This window comes from Oncorhynchus kisutch, linkage group LG20, assembly GCF_002021735.2.
Source record: "Oncorhynchus kisutch isolate 150728-3 linkage group LG20, Okis_V2, whole genome shotgun sequence".
NCBI lineage: Eukaryota > Metazoa > Chordata > Actinopteri > Salmoniformes > Salmonidae > Oncorhynchus > Oncorhynchus kisutch.
Window position 1 is genome coordinate 41,707,379 of NC_034193.2, and position 14,903 is coordinate 41,722,281.

General features: G+C 46.3%; 1 protein-coding gene across 4 annotated transcripts in view; it reads left to right on the forward strand.

Annotated features, from left to right (window-relative positions):
- The window catches only part of LOC109865717 (E3 ubiquitin-protein ligase SMURF2), a 76,577-nt gene that overhangs the window by 42,272 nt on the left and 19,402 nt on the right, over window positions 1–14,903 (forward strand). For all 4 annotated transcript variants that reach the window (XM_020454103.2, XM_020454102.2, XM_020454101.2 and 1 more), the window contains exons 8-11: window positions 705–922; window positions 7,587–7,671; window positions 9,132–9,290; window positions 9,596–9,694. In XM_020454103.2, coding sequence (XP_020309692.1) covers window positions 705–922; window positions 7,587–7,671; window positions 9,132–9,290; window positions 9,596–9,694 — 561 coding nt within the window. The remainder of the gene's footprint in view (window positions 1–704; window positions 923–7,586; window positions 7,672–9,131; window positions 9,291–9,595; window positions 9,695–14,903) is intronic.

Sequence of the window (14,903 nt, forward strand, 5' to 3'; positions counted from 1 at the left end):
GCCACAACTACAACCTCCCCATGCAAATCAAGCTTGTCTAGTAGTATATTGTGCCTTGCCGTCCATGCACTATTGGAAAAGGGAAACAAACCAGTTACCGGGCAGCCTAATGAGTGAGTTCCTATCAATTTCCTGAAAGGCTCAGTCCCATAAATAGGGCCAGCCAGGTTTGGCCTGGCCCACCTTCTCTCCTGGAACAACTGTCGCCTTCCTTACATGGCCCCCGTATCAGTGGAGCCGATAAAGGAAGTAAGCAAACAAATAAATGACCCCTCTGGAGCTGGCCTTCCTATTTTTCTTTAAGCTGGCTGGGGAGTAGTGTGCTGTGGGATTGGGTTAGGGGAGAGGAGGTGGGTGAGGCAGGGGTGGGGGGTTTGTCCAAGGAGATAACCAAGGCATCAGTGGCCCTGGATGGCCAGACAAAGTGGTCTGGGGCAGTGGATGGGGACGGGGGGGGGCTCCCTCTCGTCTCCTCTCCTTTTCTTCCTCCCTTTGACCAGTCATCTTATCAGTTGCTTTCCTGCCACTCTCATGGACTAGACTGCCACTAAGACACACACAGGCAGGGGGACAAACCCAGTCTGACGCCATCACACGTTTACACACACACACACACACACACAAACCAATACCCCGTCAAATGTGCACACTTTCTTAGATCTTGTCTCAACCTTTGTCTCCCCCCCCCCCCCCTTCCTTTCCAGGCCGGCGTCTGAGTACTCCAGCCCCTCCGGGCGGCCTCTCAGCTGCGTGGTGGATGAGAACACTCCGGTCATGACACCCAACGGGGCGGCCATCGGTGTGCTGCCCAGCAGTGGCAGTGACGCGCGGGTCCAGGAGAGACGCGTCCGCTCCCAGAGACACAGGAACTACATGAGCAGGACCCACCTCCACACCCCGCCGGACCTGCCCGAGGGATACGGTGAGACGCACAACATCAACAAAACCGACATACCGGGCATACAAAAATATACACTAACACACACACACAGTCACATAACTAATGTATACACACTCATTTTCCACACTGCCTGACCTACCTGAGGGAATATGGTGGTCAGGTGATGTGGTTACAGAAGCACATACACAAGCCTACAAAGCCGCATGACCTACCAAAGGGATATGGAGAGGACAGGGGTGCAGTCAGATACACAACACCCTCTGCCTGATCTACCTAAGGAATATGTGTGTAGTTACTCATTATCGAGGAGAGAGAGAGAGAGAGAGACACTCGCTCACTCAGCTAGCATGATGTGCTAAAGGCTTCTGTAAGCACAGTCACATGCTTACATAAACACACCTCAACTGACCTGACTCAGAGATAGTCACACACACACAAGTACGCACACATGAACACACACTCTGTAATTATCAGTGAAAGGAATGAATGGAGCTTGCAGTATCCATGTAGCAGGGTAATACCAGGGTATACATGGCTTTGTTATCAGCCTTTGAGAGGGTAGTACAACAATCTCCCTGCTACTACAACCACAGCCTTTACCCCTCTGTGTCTCTCTAGATCCCTCTGTCCCTCCTTACTTTTCTCAGCTCCCTCCCTCCCTCTCTTGGCTTCCCTCTTCCCACAGCACCACATCACAACAGCTGCAGTCAGCGCAGGCTGTTTTCAAGGCCCCTCTTCTCTCCTCGCCCCTCTTCTCCTCACTTCCCCATGTTTGCCAACACTTCCCAGCGCTCAAGTGTTCTCGCAGTGCCGAGTGATATTCCCACAAAGGAGAGACTGAGAGAGGAAGGTTGTGGGGGGGGGGGTGAGAGAATGAGAGAGTGAGCCCAAGAGGAGGAGAGCAAGAGTGCTTGTGGGGAAGGGAGAGAGCATTTCCCTCATTTGGAGGACAGGAAAGGGTGCGTTCGAGGGGAACTGGTTTTCATTTGTGTGTTTCTGATCAACCACCACGTCTGCCCTTCTCGACACGTCAGATATTATTATTGTTCCCTCTGTACAGCCTCTGTCTTGTATACATTATACATGCAGATGGAATGTATTTCATACATTATGCAATAACATTTAAGTAATACAGGCTGGTGGTTGCTAGGCTGTTGCTATGGAGTGCAGCTATTTCGAGCATCCCGTGCACACAGTGTTGGACCAGTTTAGACTTTTACAGCCGGAGACCAACACACAGTTAATTTATGTACACTGCTCAAAAAAATGAAGGGAACACTTAAACAACACAATGTAACTCCAAGTCAATCACACTTCTGTGAAATCAAACTGTCCACTTAGGAAGCAACACTGATTGACAATAAATTTCACATGCTGTTGTGCAAATGGAATAGACAACAGATGGAAATGATAGGCAATTAGCAAGACACTCCCAATAAAGGAGTGGTTCTGCAGGTGGTGACCACAGACCACTTCTAGGTTCCTATGCTTCCTGGCTGATGTTTTGGTCACTTTTGAATGCTGGCGGTGCTTTCACTCTAGTGGTAGCATGAGACGGAGTCTACAACCCACACAAGTGGCTCAGGTAGTGCAGCTCATCCAGGAAGGCACATCAATGAGAGCTGTGGCAAGAAGGTTTGCTGTGTCTGTCAGCGTAGTGTCCAGAGCATATAGGCGCTACCAGGAGACAGGCCAGTACATCAGGAGACGAGGAGGAGGCCGTAGGAGGGCAACAACCCAGCAGCAGGACCGCTACCTTCGCCTTTGTGCAAGGAGGAGCAGGAGGAGCACTGCCAGAGCGATGCAAAATGACCTCCAGCAGGCCACAAATGTGCATGTGTCTGCTCAAACGGTCAGAAACAGACTCCATGAGGGTGTAATGAGGGCCCGACATCCACAGGGGGGGGTTGTGCTTACAGCCCAACACCGTGCAGGACGTTTGGCATTTGCCAGAGAACACCAAGATTGGCAAATTTGCCACTGGCGCCCTGTGCTCTTCACAGATGAAAGCAGGTTCACACTGAGCACATGTGACACATGTGACAGAGTCTGGAGACGCCGTGGAGAACGTTCTGCTGCCTGCAACATCCTCCAGCATGACCGGTTTGGCGGTGGGTCATTCATGGTGTGTGGTGGCATTTCTTTGGGGGGCCGCACAGCCCTCCATTTGCTCGCCAGAGGTAGCCTGACTGCCATTAGGTACTGAGATGAGATCCTCAGACTCCTTGTGAGACCATATGCTGGTGCGGTTGGCCCTGGGTTCCTCCTAATGCAAGACAATGCTAGACCTCATGTGGCTGGAGTGTGTCAGCAGTTCCTGCAAGAGGAAGGCATTGATGCTTTGGTCTGGTCCGCCAGTTCCCCAGACCTGAATCCAATTGAGCACATCTGGGACATCATGTCTCGCTCCATCCACCAACTTGCACCACAGACTGTCCAGGAGTTGGCGGATGCTTTTGTCCAGGTCTGGGAGGAGTTCCCTCAGGAGACCATCCGCCACCTCATCAGGAGCATGCCCAGGCATTGTAGGGAGATCATACAGGCATGTGGAGGCCACACACACTACTGAGCCTCATTTTGACTTGTTTTAAGGACATTACATCAAAGTTGGATCAGCCTGTAGTGTGGTTTTCCACTTTAATTTTGAGTGTGACTCCAAATCCAGACCTCCATGGGTTGATAAATTTGATTTCCATTGATAATTTGTGTGATTTTGATGTCAGCACATTGAACTATGTAAAGAAAAAAGTATTTAATAAGAATATTTCATTCATTCAGATCTAGGATGTGTTATTTTAGTGTTCCCTTTATTTTTTTGTCGTCTGGTCCGCCAGCCGATTCTCTCTCTGTATATGTGATAGCGGTTGGCCTGAATAACATTGACACGTTGAGTGTCAACAGTCGAATGTGTATTGCACTATTGTTGATATGCTGCAGCAATACACTGGTTCACAGCGCCGGGGCCACCAGCCACCACAATCTCCCTGTTCTGTGGAAGTTCCCCATCCTCTATTTCTACCTCCTGTTTTCATATACAACTTAGCAAGTTCATAAATGATAGGATACCAAACATTTGTTGTGGCATGGACTCGACAAGGTGTCGAAAGCGTTCCACAGGGAATGCTGGCTCATGTTGACTCCAATGCTTCCCACAGTTGTGTCAAGTTGACTGGATGTCTTTTGGGTGGTGGACCCTTCTTGACACACGCGGGAAACTGTTGAGTGTGAAAGAACCAGCTTGCGTTGCAGCTCTTTGACACGAAACGGTGTGCCTGCTACCGTACACCGTTTAAAAGAAGCTTCAATCTTTCGTCTTGCCCATTCACCCTCTGAATGGCACACATACACAATCCATGTCTGAAGGCTTGTAAAAATCCTTCTTTAACCGGACTCCTCCCCTTCATCTACACTGCTTTGAAGTGGATTTCACAAAGTGACGTCAAGGGATCAGAGCCTTCACCTGGTCAGTCTGTCTGTCATGGAACATTTTGTACACTCAGTGTACATCTCCTGCAGAGCTCTTGGGCCTCTGTTGAGCTGCATAAACTCAAGGCTCAACACTGAGCTCTGTAGAAGAACTGAACCAGAGAGTCTGAAGGAAATGATACGGGTGGTGATGAATGGCATTCGGTTAGAATGGCGGTGATTAGAGGTCGACTGATTGTGATTTTTTTTAACGCCGATACTGATTATTGGAGATTAACGATTAACCAGCCATTTTCTTTTTTCTTTTTCTTTTTGTAATAATGACAATTACAAAAATACTGAATGAACACTTATTTTAACTTAATATAATACATCAATAAAATCAATTTAGCCTCAAATAAATAATGAAACATGTTCAATTTGGTTTAAATAATGCAAAAACAAAGTGTTTGAGAAGAAAGTAAAAGTGCAATATGTGCCATGTAAGAAAGCTAACGTTTCAGTTCCTTGCTCAGAACATGACAACATATGAAAGCTGGTGGTTCCTTTTAACATGAGTCTTCAATATTCCCAGGTAAGAAGTTTTAGGTTGTAGTTATAAAAGCAATTATAGGACTATTTCTCTCTATACCATTTGTATTTCATTAACCTTTGACTATTGGATGTTCTTATAGGCACTTTAGTATTGCCAGTGTAACAGTATAGCTTCCGTCTCTTTCCTCGCTCCTACCTGGGCTTGAACCAGGAACACATCGACAACAGCCACCCTCGAAGCAGCGTTACCCATGCAGAGCAAGGGGAACAACTACTCCAAGTCTCAGAGCGAGTGATGTTTGAAACGCTATTAGCGCACACCCCGCAAACTAGCTAGCCATTTCACAATGGTTACACCAGCCTAATCTCTGGAGTTGATAGGCTTGAAGTCATAAACAGCTCAATGCTTGAAGCATTGCGAAGAGCTGCTGGCAAACGCACGAAAGTGCTGTTTGAATGAATGCTTACGAGCCTGCTGATGCCTACCATCGCTCAGTCAGACTGCTCTATCAAATCATAGACTTAATTATAACATAATAACACACAGAAATACAAGCCTTTGGTAATTAAATGGTCGAATCCGGAAACTATAATCTCGAAAACCAAATGTTTATTCTTTCAGTGAAATACGGAACCGTTAGGTATTTTATCTAACGGGTGGCATCCATAAGTCTAAATATTCCTGTTACATCATAATTACGTAAAATTCAGGCAAATTAGTTTGCAACGAGCCAGGCGGCCCAAACTGCTGCATATACCCTGACTCTGCGTGCAATGAACGCAAGAGAAGTGACACAATTTCACCTGGTTAATATTGCGTGCTATCCTGGATTTCTTTTAGGTAAATTCTGTGTAGTGATTTTAAAGGCATTGATGTTTATGGTTAGGTACAGTTGTGCAACGATTGTGCTTTTTTCTCATGCGCTTTTGTTAAATCATCCCGTTTGGCGAAGTTGGCTGTCTTTGTTAGGAAGAAATAGTCTTCACACAGTTTGCAACGAGCCAGGGGGCCCAAACTGCTGCATATACCCTGACTCTGTTGCAAGAGAAGTGACACAATTTCCCTAGTTAAAAGAGATTAATGTTAGCAGGCAATATTAACTAAATATGCAGGTTTAAAAATACATACTTCTGTGTATTGATTTTAAGAAAGGCATTGGTGTTTATGGTTAGGTACACGTTGGAGTAACGACAGTCCTTTTTCGCGAATGCGCATCGCATCGATTATATGCAACGCAGGACACGCTAGATAAACTAGTAATATCATCAACCATGTGTAGTTAACTAGTGATTATGATTGATTGTTTTTCATAAGATAAGTTTAATGCTAGCTAGCAACTTACCTTGGCTTCTTACTGCATTCGTGTAACAGGCAGGCTCCTCATGGAGTGTAATGTAAGGCAGGTGGTTAGAGCGTTGGACTAACTGGAAGGTTGCAAGATTGAATCCCCGAGCTGACAAGGTGTAAATCTGTCGTTCTGCCCCTGAACAATGCAGTTAACCCACCGTTCCTAGGCCGTTCTTAACCTCTCTAGGGTATGTGTAATGCTAGCGTCCCACCTGGCCAACATCCAGTGAGATTGCAGAGCGCCAAATTCAAATACAGAAATACTCATTATTAAATTCAATAAACAAAACATATTTTACATAGGTTTAAAGATGAACTTCTTGTGAATCCAACCGCTGTCAGATTTTTAAAATACTTTATGACGAAAGCAGACAAATCATTACAAACAGAGTTACACAAGTCAGAAATAGAGAAAATGAATCCCTTACCTTTGATCTTCATATGGTTGCACTCAGAAGACATTCATTTACTCAATAAATGTTCCTTTTGTTCAATAAAGTCTCTTTACATCCAAAAACCTCAGTTTTGTTCGTGTGTTTTCTTCAGTAATCCACAGGCTCAAACGCAGTCAAAACAGGCAGACAAAAAAATCCAAATTGTATCCGTAAAGTTCATAGAAACATGTCAAACGATGTTTATATTCAATCCTCAGGTTATTTAGCATAAATAATCAATAATATTTCAACCGGACAATAACGACGTCAATATAAAAGGTAAACAAGAAAGGCGCGCTCTCGGGATTGAGCATGAAAAGCACTGACACGGCAGGGTCCACTCATTCAGACTGCTCTTACTCCCTCATTTTTCAGAAACCTTCTGGGCCCGAGTAGCAGGCAGTTGAATTTGGGCATGCTTTTCATCCAAAATTCCAACTGCTGCCCCCTACCCTAGAGAAGTTAACTGACTTGCCTAGTTAAATAAAGGTGTAAAAAAAAAAAATACCAATTTCCGTTTGTTATGAAAACTTGAAATCGGCCCTAATTAACCGGGCATTCCGATTAATCGGTCGACCTCTAGCGGTGATCCATGCCCCTGAAAATGCCCAGTGTTCTTGGCAGAGGTGACTCACTTAAGGCCAGAGGGAGTGAGAGGTGTGTGGTTGTGTGGTATCAGAAGGAAATTAGGGTTAATGGGGGTGAATGAGGGACTACATGTGCATGGACCAGGCACACACCCCGGTGTCCCTGTCACCGTCAGTGTGCACATACCGGGTGGTTACACCTACACTAATGTCCTGTCCATATTTTTTTGAACATAAACACTAATTTGTGTGTCGTTTTAAGTTGAAAGAATTGAAGAACAAAAGGGTGTGCCATTTTTAATATTCTCTCAGCTTTTCTCACAGTGTTGTCTTTCTGTATGTGTCCCCCCCCACAGAGCAGAGAACCACACAGCAGGGCCAGGTGTACTTCCTCCACACCCAGACGGGCGTCAGCACATGGCACGACCCCCGAGTGCCCAGGTACACAATGCTATGAACACACACTCACCTCTGTCCGTGTCTCTGTCTGTCCGTGTCTCTCTGTCTGTCCGTGTCTCTCTGTCTGTCCGTGTCTCTCTGTCTGTCCGTGTCTCTCTGTCTGTCCGTGTCTCTCTGTCTGTCCGTGTCTCTCTGTCTGTCCGTGTCTCTCTGTCTGTCCGTGTCTCTCTGTCTGTCCGTGTCTCTCTGTCTGTCCGTGTCTCTCTGTGTCTGTCCGTGTCTCTGCTTTTCTCTGCCTGTCTCTGCTTTTCTCTGCCTGTCTCTCTCTGTGTCTGTGTGTCTCTTAATTCAATTTGTTTTATTGACATGAGGTAACAATGTATATTTGCCAAAGCTTACTTTGGAGATTTACAATATTGACATAATAATAATCTATATTGTCAACAGAACAGTAATAACAATGATGACGGGTCAAAATAACCATACATATAATAATAACAATCTGTCACTCCCTCTCTCGCTCTCTCTCCTTCACACAGACTAGAAACTTTGACAATTGACCTTTCGCTGTTAGACTTTTTTTTAGTCTGTCTTCTGGGTCGTGTTCATTAAGGCATTCTTTGGAAAACGTTTTAAAATGTCTGTTAAGTCCAGGTAGACCTCCCTATTTCAGTCTTTTTTTTCTTCTGATGCTTAATGAACACAACCCTGGTTGTGTGTCCTGACCTTTCCTCACCTTCCTTAACTGTTTCCCAAAAGGTTCAATCGAACACTCCACTGTACTTCTTGTTCAGTGATAAGCTAATACACACACACACACCGATTTATCCCAAATAATGAACATATCGAAGTCTTCTGAGATTCAATGTCCTTAAGATTCAACCTTGAATCATTTGGCCCAGAATGAGTTAAACACCTATTATGTCACGAAGCAGCTTAGCCAGGCATGTGCAGACTGTTTTAACGACGAGTCCTCAGTGGACAGTTAAAACATCCCACTTCAGGGTTTTACGTTTCAACAGAAAAGAATGTTAGGTTCACGGGGGAGTAGAGACCGATAGGGAATTTTAAAAAATTATTCAAAGTGTTTTCTCAGATGTTTTGCGATCGATCCGACTCTGCCGAGTTGAATTTAGGCACGCCTCTGGGATGTCCTTTTTTATACTTGGAGAAAAGATTTTTGTATACTTAGGAAGACCAATTTGCACTCAATAATCCTACCTAACTGGTAGAATAAAGACGTCGAACAGTAGTGACAGTGTTTACAAGTCGTACTATAAAAGCCTGGTTTTACACTCTAAAAGTTCATATACTCTCATTCACCTAGATGATTAATACTCAATCAAGTATAATGATGATAATAGTAGTAAATACTGTAGTGTTATACTCATTGTATTTATACCCTTGTTGTTTTAGCACCCTAGGTTGAGTGAGCAATGGAGTTGACGTGGTTATGGTTTAGTTGTGTTCACGGACTCCTGTGGTCCTATTTTCCTGCCCAGGGATCTGAGCAACGTCAACTGTGAGGAGCTGGGTCCTCTGCCGCCGGGCTGGGAGATCCGCAACACGGCAACGGGGCGCGTCTACTTTGTGGACCACAACAACCGAACCACGCAGTTCACCGACCCGCGCCTCTCCGCCAACCTCCACCTGGTCCTCAAGTGAGTGCAAACGCTGTCACCGTTTAGGCTGTGACCTTCGACTGTGACCTTCGACTCGAGCTGAGGCCTTTACTGTTACGGTCTACTCAGGGGTCATGCATTTTTGTAGCTGAAAACACTGGGTTTGCCTATTTTCTAGATCACAGTGAAATATCATGGTAGCAAAAAATGCAGAGGAAGCATTCTACCTGCTGCTAGTGAATCCATCTGCTGTGTGATGGCGTCAGATCTTTATGTCCTATTTTATATCACTGTTGGTTTGTTGCTCTCTCTCTCGCTCTCTCGCTCCCTTTTTTCCTCCCTAGTCCAAACCCCCCTGGTCCAAACAGCCCTGGTCCAAACGGTCCTAGTCCAAACGGTTCCCGTGTGGCCATGGAGAGCCAGAGCCAGAACACTAACCTCAGGTAACCCTACACACACACACACACACACACACACACACACCACACAACACTTCAGGGGGTGACAAACAACAATACTGATTCACACCACTCAACCACACACACGTGTGTGCAAACTCTGCAACCTTTCACCACACGCATCACAACAGCAGCGTTAAGACGCAGACTGGAAAAAAATGCTGACAACGTGTGACCCTACCGGTGGGCCGTCTGTGTGTGTGTAGCTTCGCCACTGTTGATTTTCACATGCAATTCAGGTTCACTAAACATGCACACACACTCCTGGCAGTCTGTCTGTGTGCAAACAGTTTGTCAGCGAGCTGCCTCAGCTGAACCTCAGGTAGTGGCATGCCTTGAAAGGCCTCTGGGCTGGATCTGGGGTTAGGGCTGGAGCCGTCCCACTACTGAGGAAACACTGTAATGTGGATCAGATGCTGCTAGGCTAGACCTCTCTCTCTGCAGTAAGCCAGCAGGTGTGTGTGTGTGGTGCGTGCATGCCAGTATCCCCCCCTCCTGAGCAGCTGTTCAAACACCAGCCGTGTACCGTGCGCCTCAGTGGAACAGTCCAGTTACCATGCGCTATTACCCACATTGCTTTGCACACAGTCAGGTGGACACGGCGGGAGCAGGTGGAGGGGCAGTAGCTAAACCCAGTTGGGAACGAGGTAAATCTCAGCTATGGTATAGGAAGCTTGAATTTCTTGTCTTACAACAAGAATGTGTCATTTTTTTTCTTCTTTTAATAAGAAAAGGTATTTTTGTATGAATTCTCGGGTGAAACCTTGCAATAACAGCGCCTGGCACGAGACGCGTGTTTGTGAAATCAACATCTGGTCATTCGGCACGAATCATATCCGTATGTGTCAAAATGGCCCCCCCGGTAGTGGAGCTAGCTTAGTGAGTTTACGCTGATGCACAACACTGTCTTATTCCCTTTTGAGGGCAAGATTTGCAGCACTCTGAAAGAAGCTGCTTTTGGACACTTGGAATGTGTTTTTTTTTCACGGATGAGGGAAAAGCAAAGAAATGCAAACCAAAGCAATAAACTCCCACACACTGTTGACTTGCATAAAATACACTTGGTGGCAGCAGTCAGATCCAATAGTGTCTTATTTAATTGTCTATGTATATGCCTTTGTTGTACCTCGAAGGGTGTTATGCCGCTAGTCACTACCCTATCGCATTCTAGTGCTTTAGTGCTGTTTAGTATTTTTACTAAATACTTTTAGAACTGTCTGTGCTGAGCACAGGTGTGTGTGTGTGTGTTACTAGTTAGTCAGGAGCCAATCATCTCTCCCTGGAATTTAAACCCCAGACTCCATTTAAACAAGGCTGCAATGTGGCAACATTTCTTCCACCCTCTCAGTCATCACACTTCTATGAAGGCAACATTTCTTCTACCCCCCCTCATTCAGCACACTTCTATGAAGGCAACATTTCTTTCACCCACCCACCCTCAGTCAGCACACTTCTATGAAGGCAACATTTCTTCCACCCCCCCTCAGTCAGCACACTTCTATGAAGGCAACATTTCTTCCACCCCCCCTCAGTCAGCACACTTCTATGAAGGCAACAATTCTTCCACCCCCCCTCAGTCAGCACACTTCTATGAAGGCAACAATTCTTCCACCCCCCCTCAGTCAGCACACTTCTATGAAGGCAACAATTCTTCCACCCCCCCCTCAGTCAGCACACTTCTATGAAGGCAACAATTCTTCCACCCCCCCTCAGTCAGCACACTTCTATGAAGGCAACAATTCTTCCACCCCCCCTCAGTCAGCACACTTCTATGAAGGCAACAATTCTTCCACCCCCCCTCAGTCAGCACACTTCTATGAGGGCAACAATTCTTCCACCCCCCCTCAGTCAGCACACTTCTATGAAGGCAACAATTCTTCCACCCCCCCTCAGTCAGCACACTTCTATGAAGGCAACAATTCTTCCACCCCCCCCCCCCAGTCAGCACACTTCTATGAAGGCAACAATTCTTCCACCCCCCCCCAGTCAGCACACTTCTATGAAGGCAACAATTCTTCCACCCCCCCCTCAGTCAGCACACTTCTATGAAGGCAACAATTCTTCCACCCCCCCCTCAGTCAGCACACTTCTATGAAGGCAACAATTCTTCCACCCCCCCCTCAGTCAGCACACTTCTATGAAGGCAACAATTCTTCCACCCCCCCCCAGTCAGCACACTTCTATGAAGGCAACAATTCTTCCACCCCCCCCCCAGTCAGCACACTTCTATGAAGGCAACAATTCTTCCACCCCACGCCTCAGTCAGCACACTTCTATGAAGACACAGTTTTCTTTCTTTTTATGACTTTGTTGGCGCTCGCACAATCGTGTTTTATTGGGTATTAAAGGCACTTAGCAGAACACGGACATCTTGTTTGATTGCTGACTAGTTCTCAGCCGGAACTATAAACAGTCCTTACTGACTGACAACAGGCAAGTAAACAGGCAAAGTGAGACCAGATGCGGCTGATAGAAGGGTGTGTCTGATGGAGACGTTAGCACCGTCTGGGGAGGAGAGTGAGCTATCTTGGACCGGGAGGGAGGACAAAGAGTGTGTGTGTAAACCCTGTTTATGAATTGAGTGTGTGTATTGCATGTTTACGTGTCTGTAAGTGTTGTCAAGAACCGACTCGAAGCCCGTAACCAAAAGGGAGACAACGTAGAGATCATGGATTAACAAAAATATATTTAATAACTGAAGTAGCCTATATACAATGAACAATGGTGTACGTAGTCAGTAGTGTAAGTGAATGGTTGCCTGCATAGATGTGATAATGAGGGGTGTTGAAAGGTGCCAAAGCAAACAAACAAAACGGCCACAAAAATGCCACAACCAAAATCCAGCAGTGTGTCTGCATGGAGAGAGTCTCCTCCATGAATGGGGGGGGGGGGGTAGTGTATTTATCCCGGGACACACACTGTGTGTGTGTGTGTGTCACCCCTTCCAAACATTGAGGACTCCCCTGGCTCCAGTAACACCCCTACTGGCCCATCCCAGAACGCTCTGCGCTAAGCTGCTGGAAAACATATTAGCTAGCTAGCCTAGCGATGCTGCAGCCAGGCCTGGCCTGCCATCAGCAGCACATCTGTCTTCGATCAGCCCCAGGATTTCAGAATATTTCACCCAACAACCACCGTGGCCCACAACACGCTTGATAAATGTTTTTCGCCGGGATTCCTCGGGCCATTTAAGTTTGTCAGAGAGGACATGCTATTGATGATGGCCTCACGATAAGCGTTACCTCGCTGTTAGAGACAGTATGCTGTGTTCCAGTGTGTGACCCCCCCTAGAAAAACAGAACAGTACGGAGCCCCTAGTTAGTGGTGCTTTGGTTTTTGATTGAGGTTTCGAGTTCGTATTTCATTCCATGTAAGGCAAAGGTAGGACAATAGCCTGACCACTTATTGGTGTTTAAGTAAGTTTAAGTAAGTTGTCACTATCGCTACGTTGTCACACTTTACAGGGTTGGGAAGGAAGGAATTGAATGTGTAGTTGTATACCAGAGCGAGGGAGAGATTTAGAGAATGTGAGAGAAAGGAGGATGTGGAAGGAGAGGAATGTGAGAGTTATGCACCAAAGTGCAGACTACTGTTCTGCAATGAGGTTCCTCTCTTCTTGCTCTTCTTCTCCTTCTCTCCCGCTCTCCTTTTTCTCTCCTCTCACCTCTCTCGCACTTTCACGCTCTCTCTCTCCTTCGCTCTCTCTCCTTTTCGCTCTCTCTCTCCTTCGCTCTCTCTCTCCTTCGCTCTCTCTCTCCTTCGCTCTCTCTCTCCTTCGCTCTCTCTCTCTCCTTCGCTCTCTCTCTCCTTCGCTCTCTCTCTCTCCTTCGCTCTCTCTCTCCTTCGCTCTCTCTCTCCTTCGCTCTCTCTCTCCTTCGCTCTCTCTCTCTCCTTCGCTCTCTCTCTCCTTCGCTCTCTCTCACTTTCGCGCTCTCCTTCGCTCTCCTTCGCTCTCTCTCACTTTCGCGCTCTCCTTCGCTCTCCTTCGCTCTCTCTTTCTCTCATTTTCGGGCTCTCTTACCTTCGCTCTCTTCTCTCTCCATCTCACTCTCCTCTTTCTTTCATTCCTGTGCTCTCCACCCTGCCTAGACTAGTGGCCAGGAAATGAAGGGGTCCTGTAGTGGAGAGGAGTAGAATAGTAAGGGGTAGATTGAGATGCGATTTGTGAAAGAGGTAGGGTGTGATTGGATGTGGAGGAAAGGGAGAGGAAATAAATGAAAGTAGTGAACACAAATTAATTTTAATCAGATAATCAAGGAGACTGAGATGAGACTTACCCCACTGCTAGTGGTTTGGTGGTCGGCGGGATAGACAAATAAGTGACAGAATAGAGAAACAATAAAAGCTATTTCTGTAATCGGGTGGAGTGGCATTTACCTGCTGTTTTGTCAACGCAGCACCGACCGTTTTATATTTGACTGACTGGTTGCTGGTTCAGCCTCTGACTGGAAAAGACCTTCAGACTGCTAGACATGTCTCACACATCCACGTCGCTGTGGTCTGCACTCAGCCACACTGTCCGTCTGTCTCTCACATGTATGTTCCTGACTAAACGTGTGTGTATCTATTTCTGCAGCATTACGACAATGACTGCGTTGTATTTTTCAAGCGAAAAATGTAGACATGGCGTTTATATTTGGTGTGCGATGGGGCGTCGAACTTACCTGGTGAAATGAAGGCGAGCGAATGAATAAAATGTATTTTATGACGCGATCTCTATGTATTTGAAGTTAGTTTTGTTTACCACGGTGTGTGCCATACAAACACCTTTTTGGCCGCTTAAATTCTGTAAATGTAATTTCTGGAAAACAGAGCGTCGTCAAGGCCTTTGGATGGGTCTTTATGTATTTTTAGTCTGTGTCATGTTTTGTTTGTGTCTTTGTGACGTATAGACACATTTTATGTAGCCTAAATACTGTAAACATCCTGTCTGTAAGCAGAGTGTTATTGTCAGTGCCTATGGGGGCTCTTTGTGAGTGAGACAGGGAGGCAGCCCCAGGCTTGTGAAAGCTACCTTTGTGGTGCTAGGGTAGTGATTGGCTGACATCCTATTCCCTATATAGTGCAATACTTCCCTTGTCTGCCCTTAGGGAGAACTTGGCCATCCACTGCCAATGGGAACGTCTCCCCTCCTTTCCGGAGCCTGGGTAGATGATTGGTGATTTGAGGGTTGAGCTCCAGCACCACAAACACA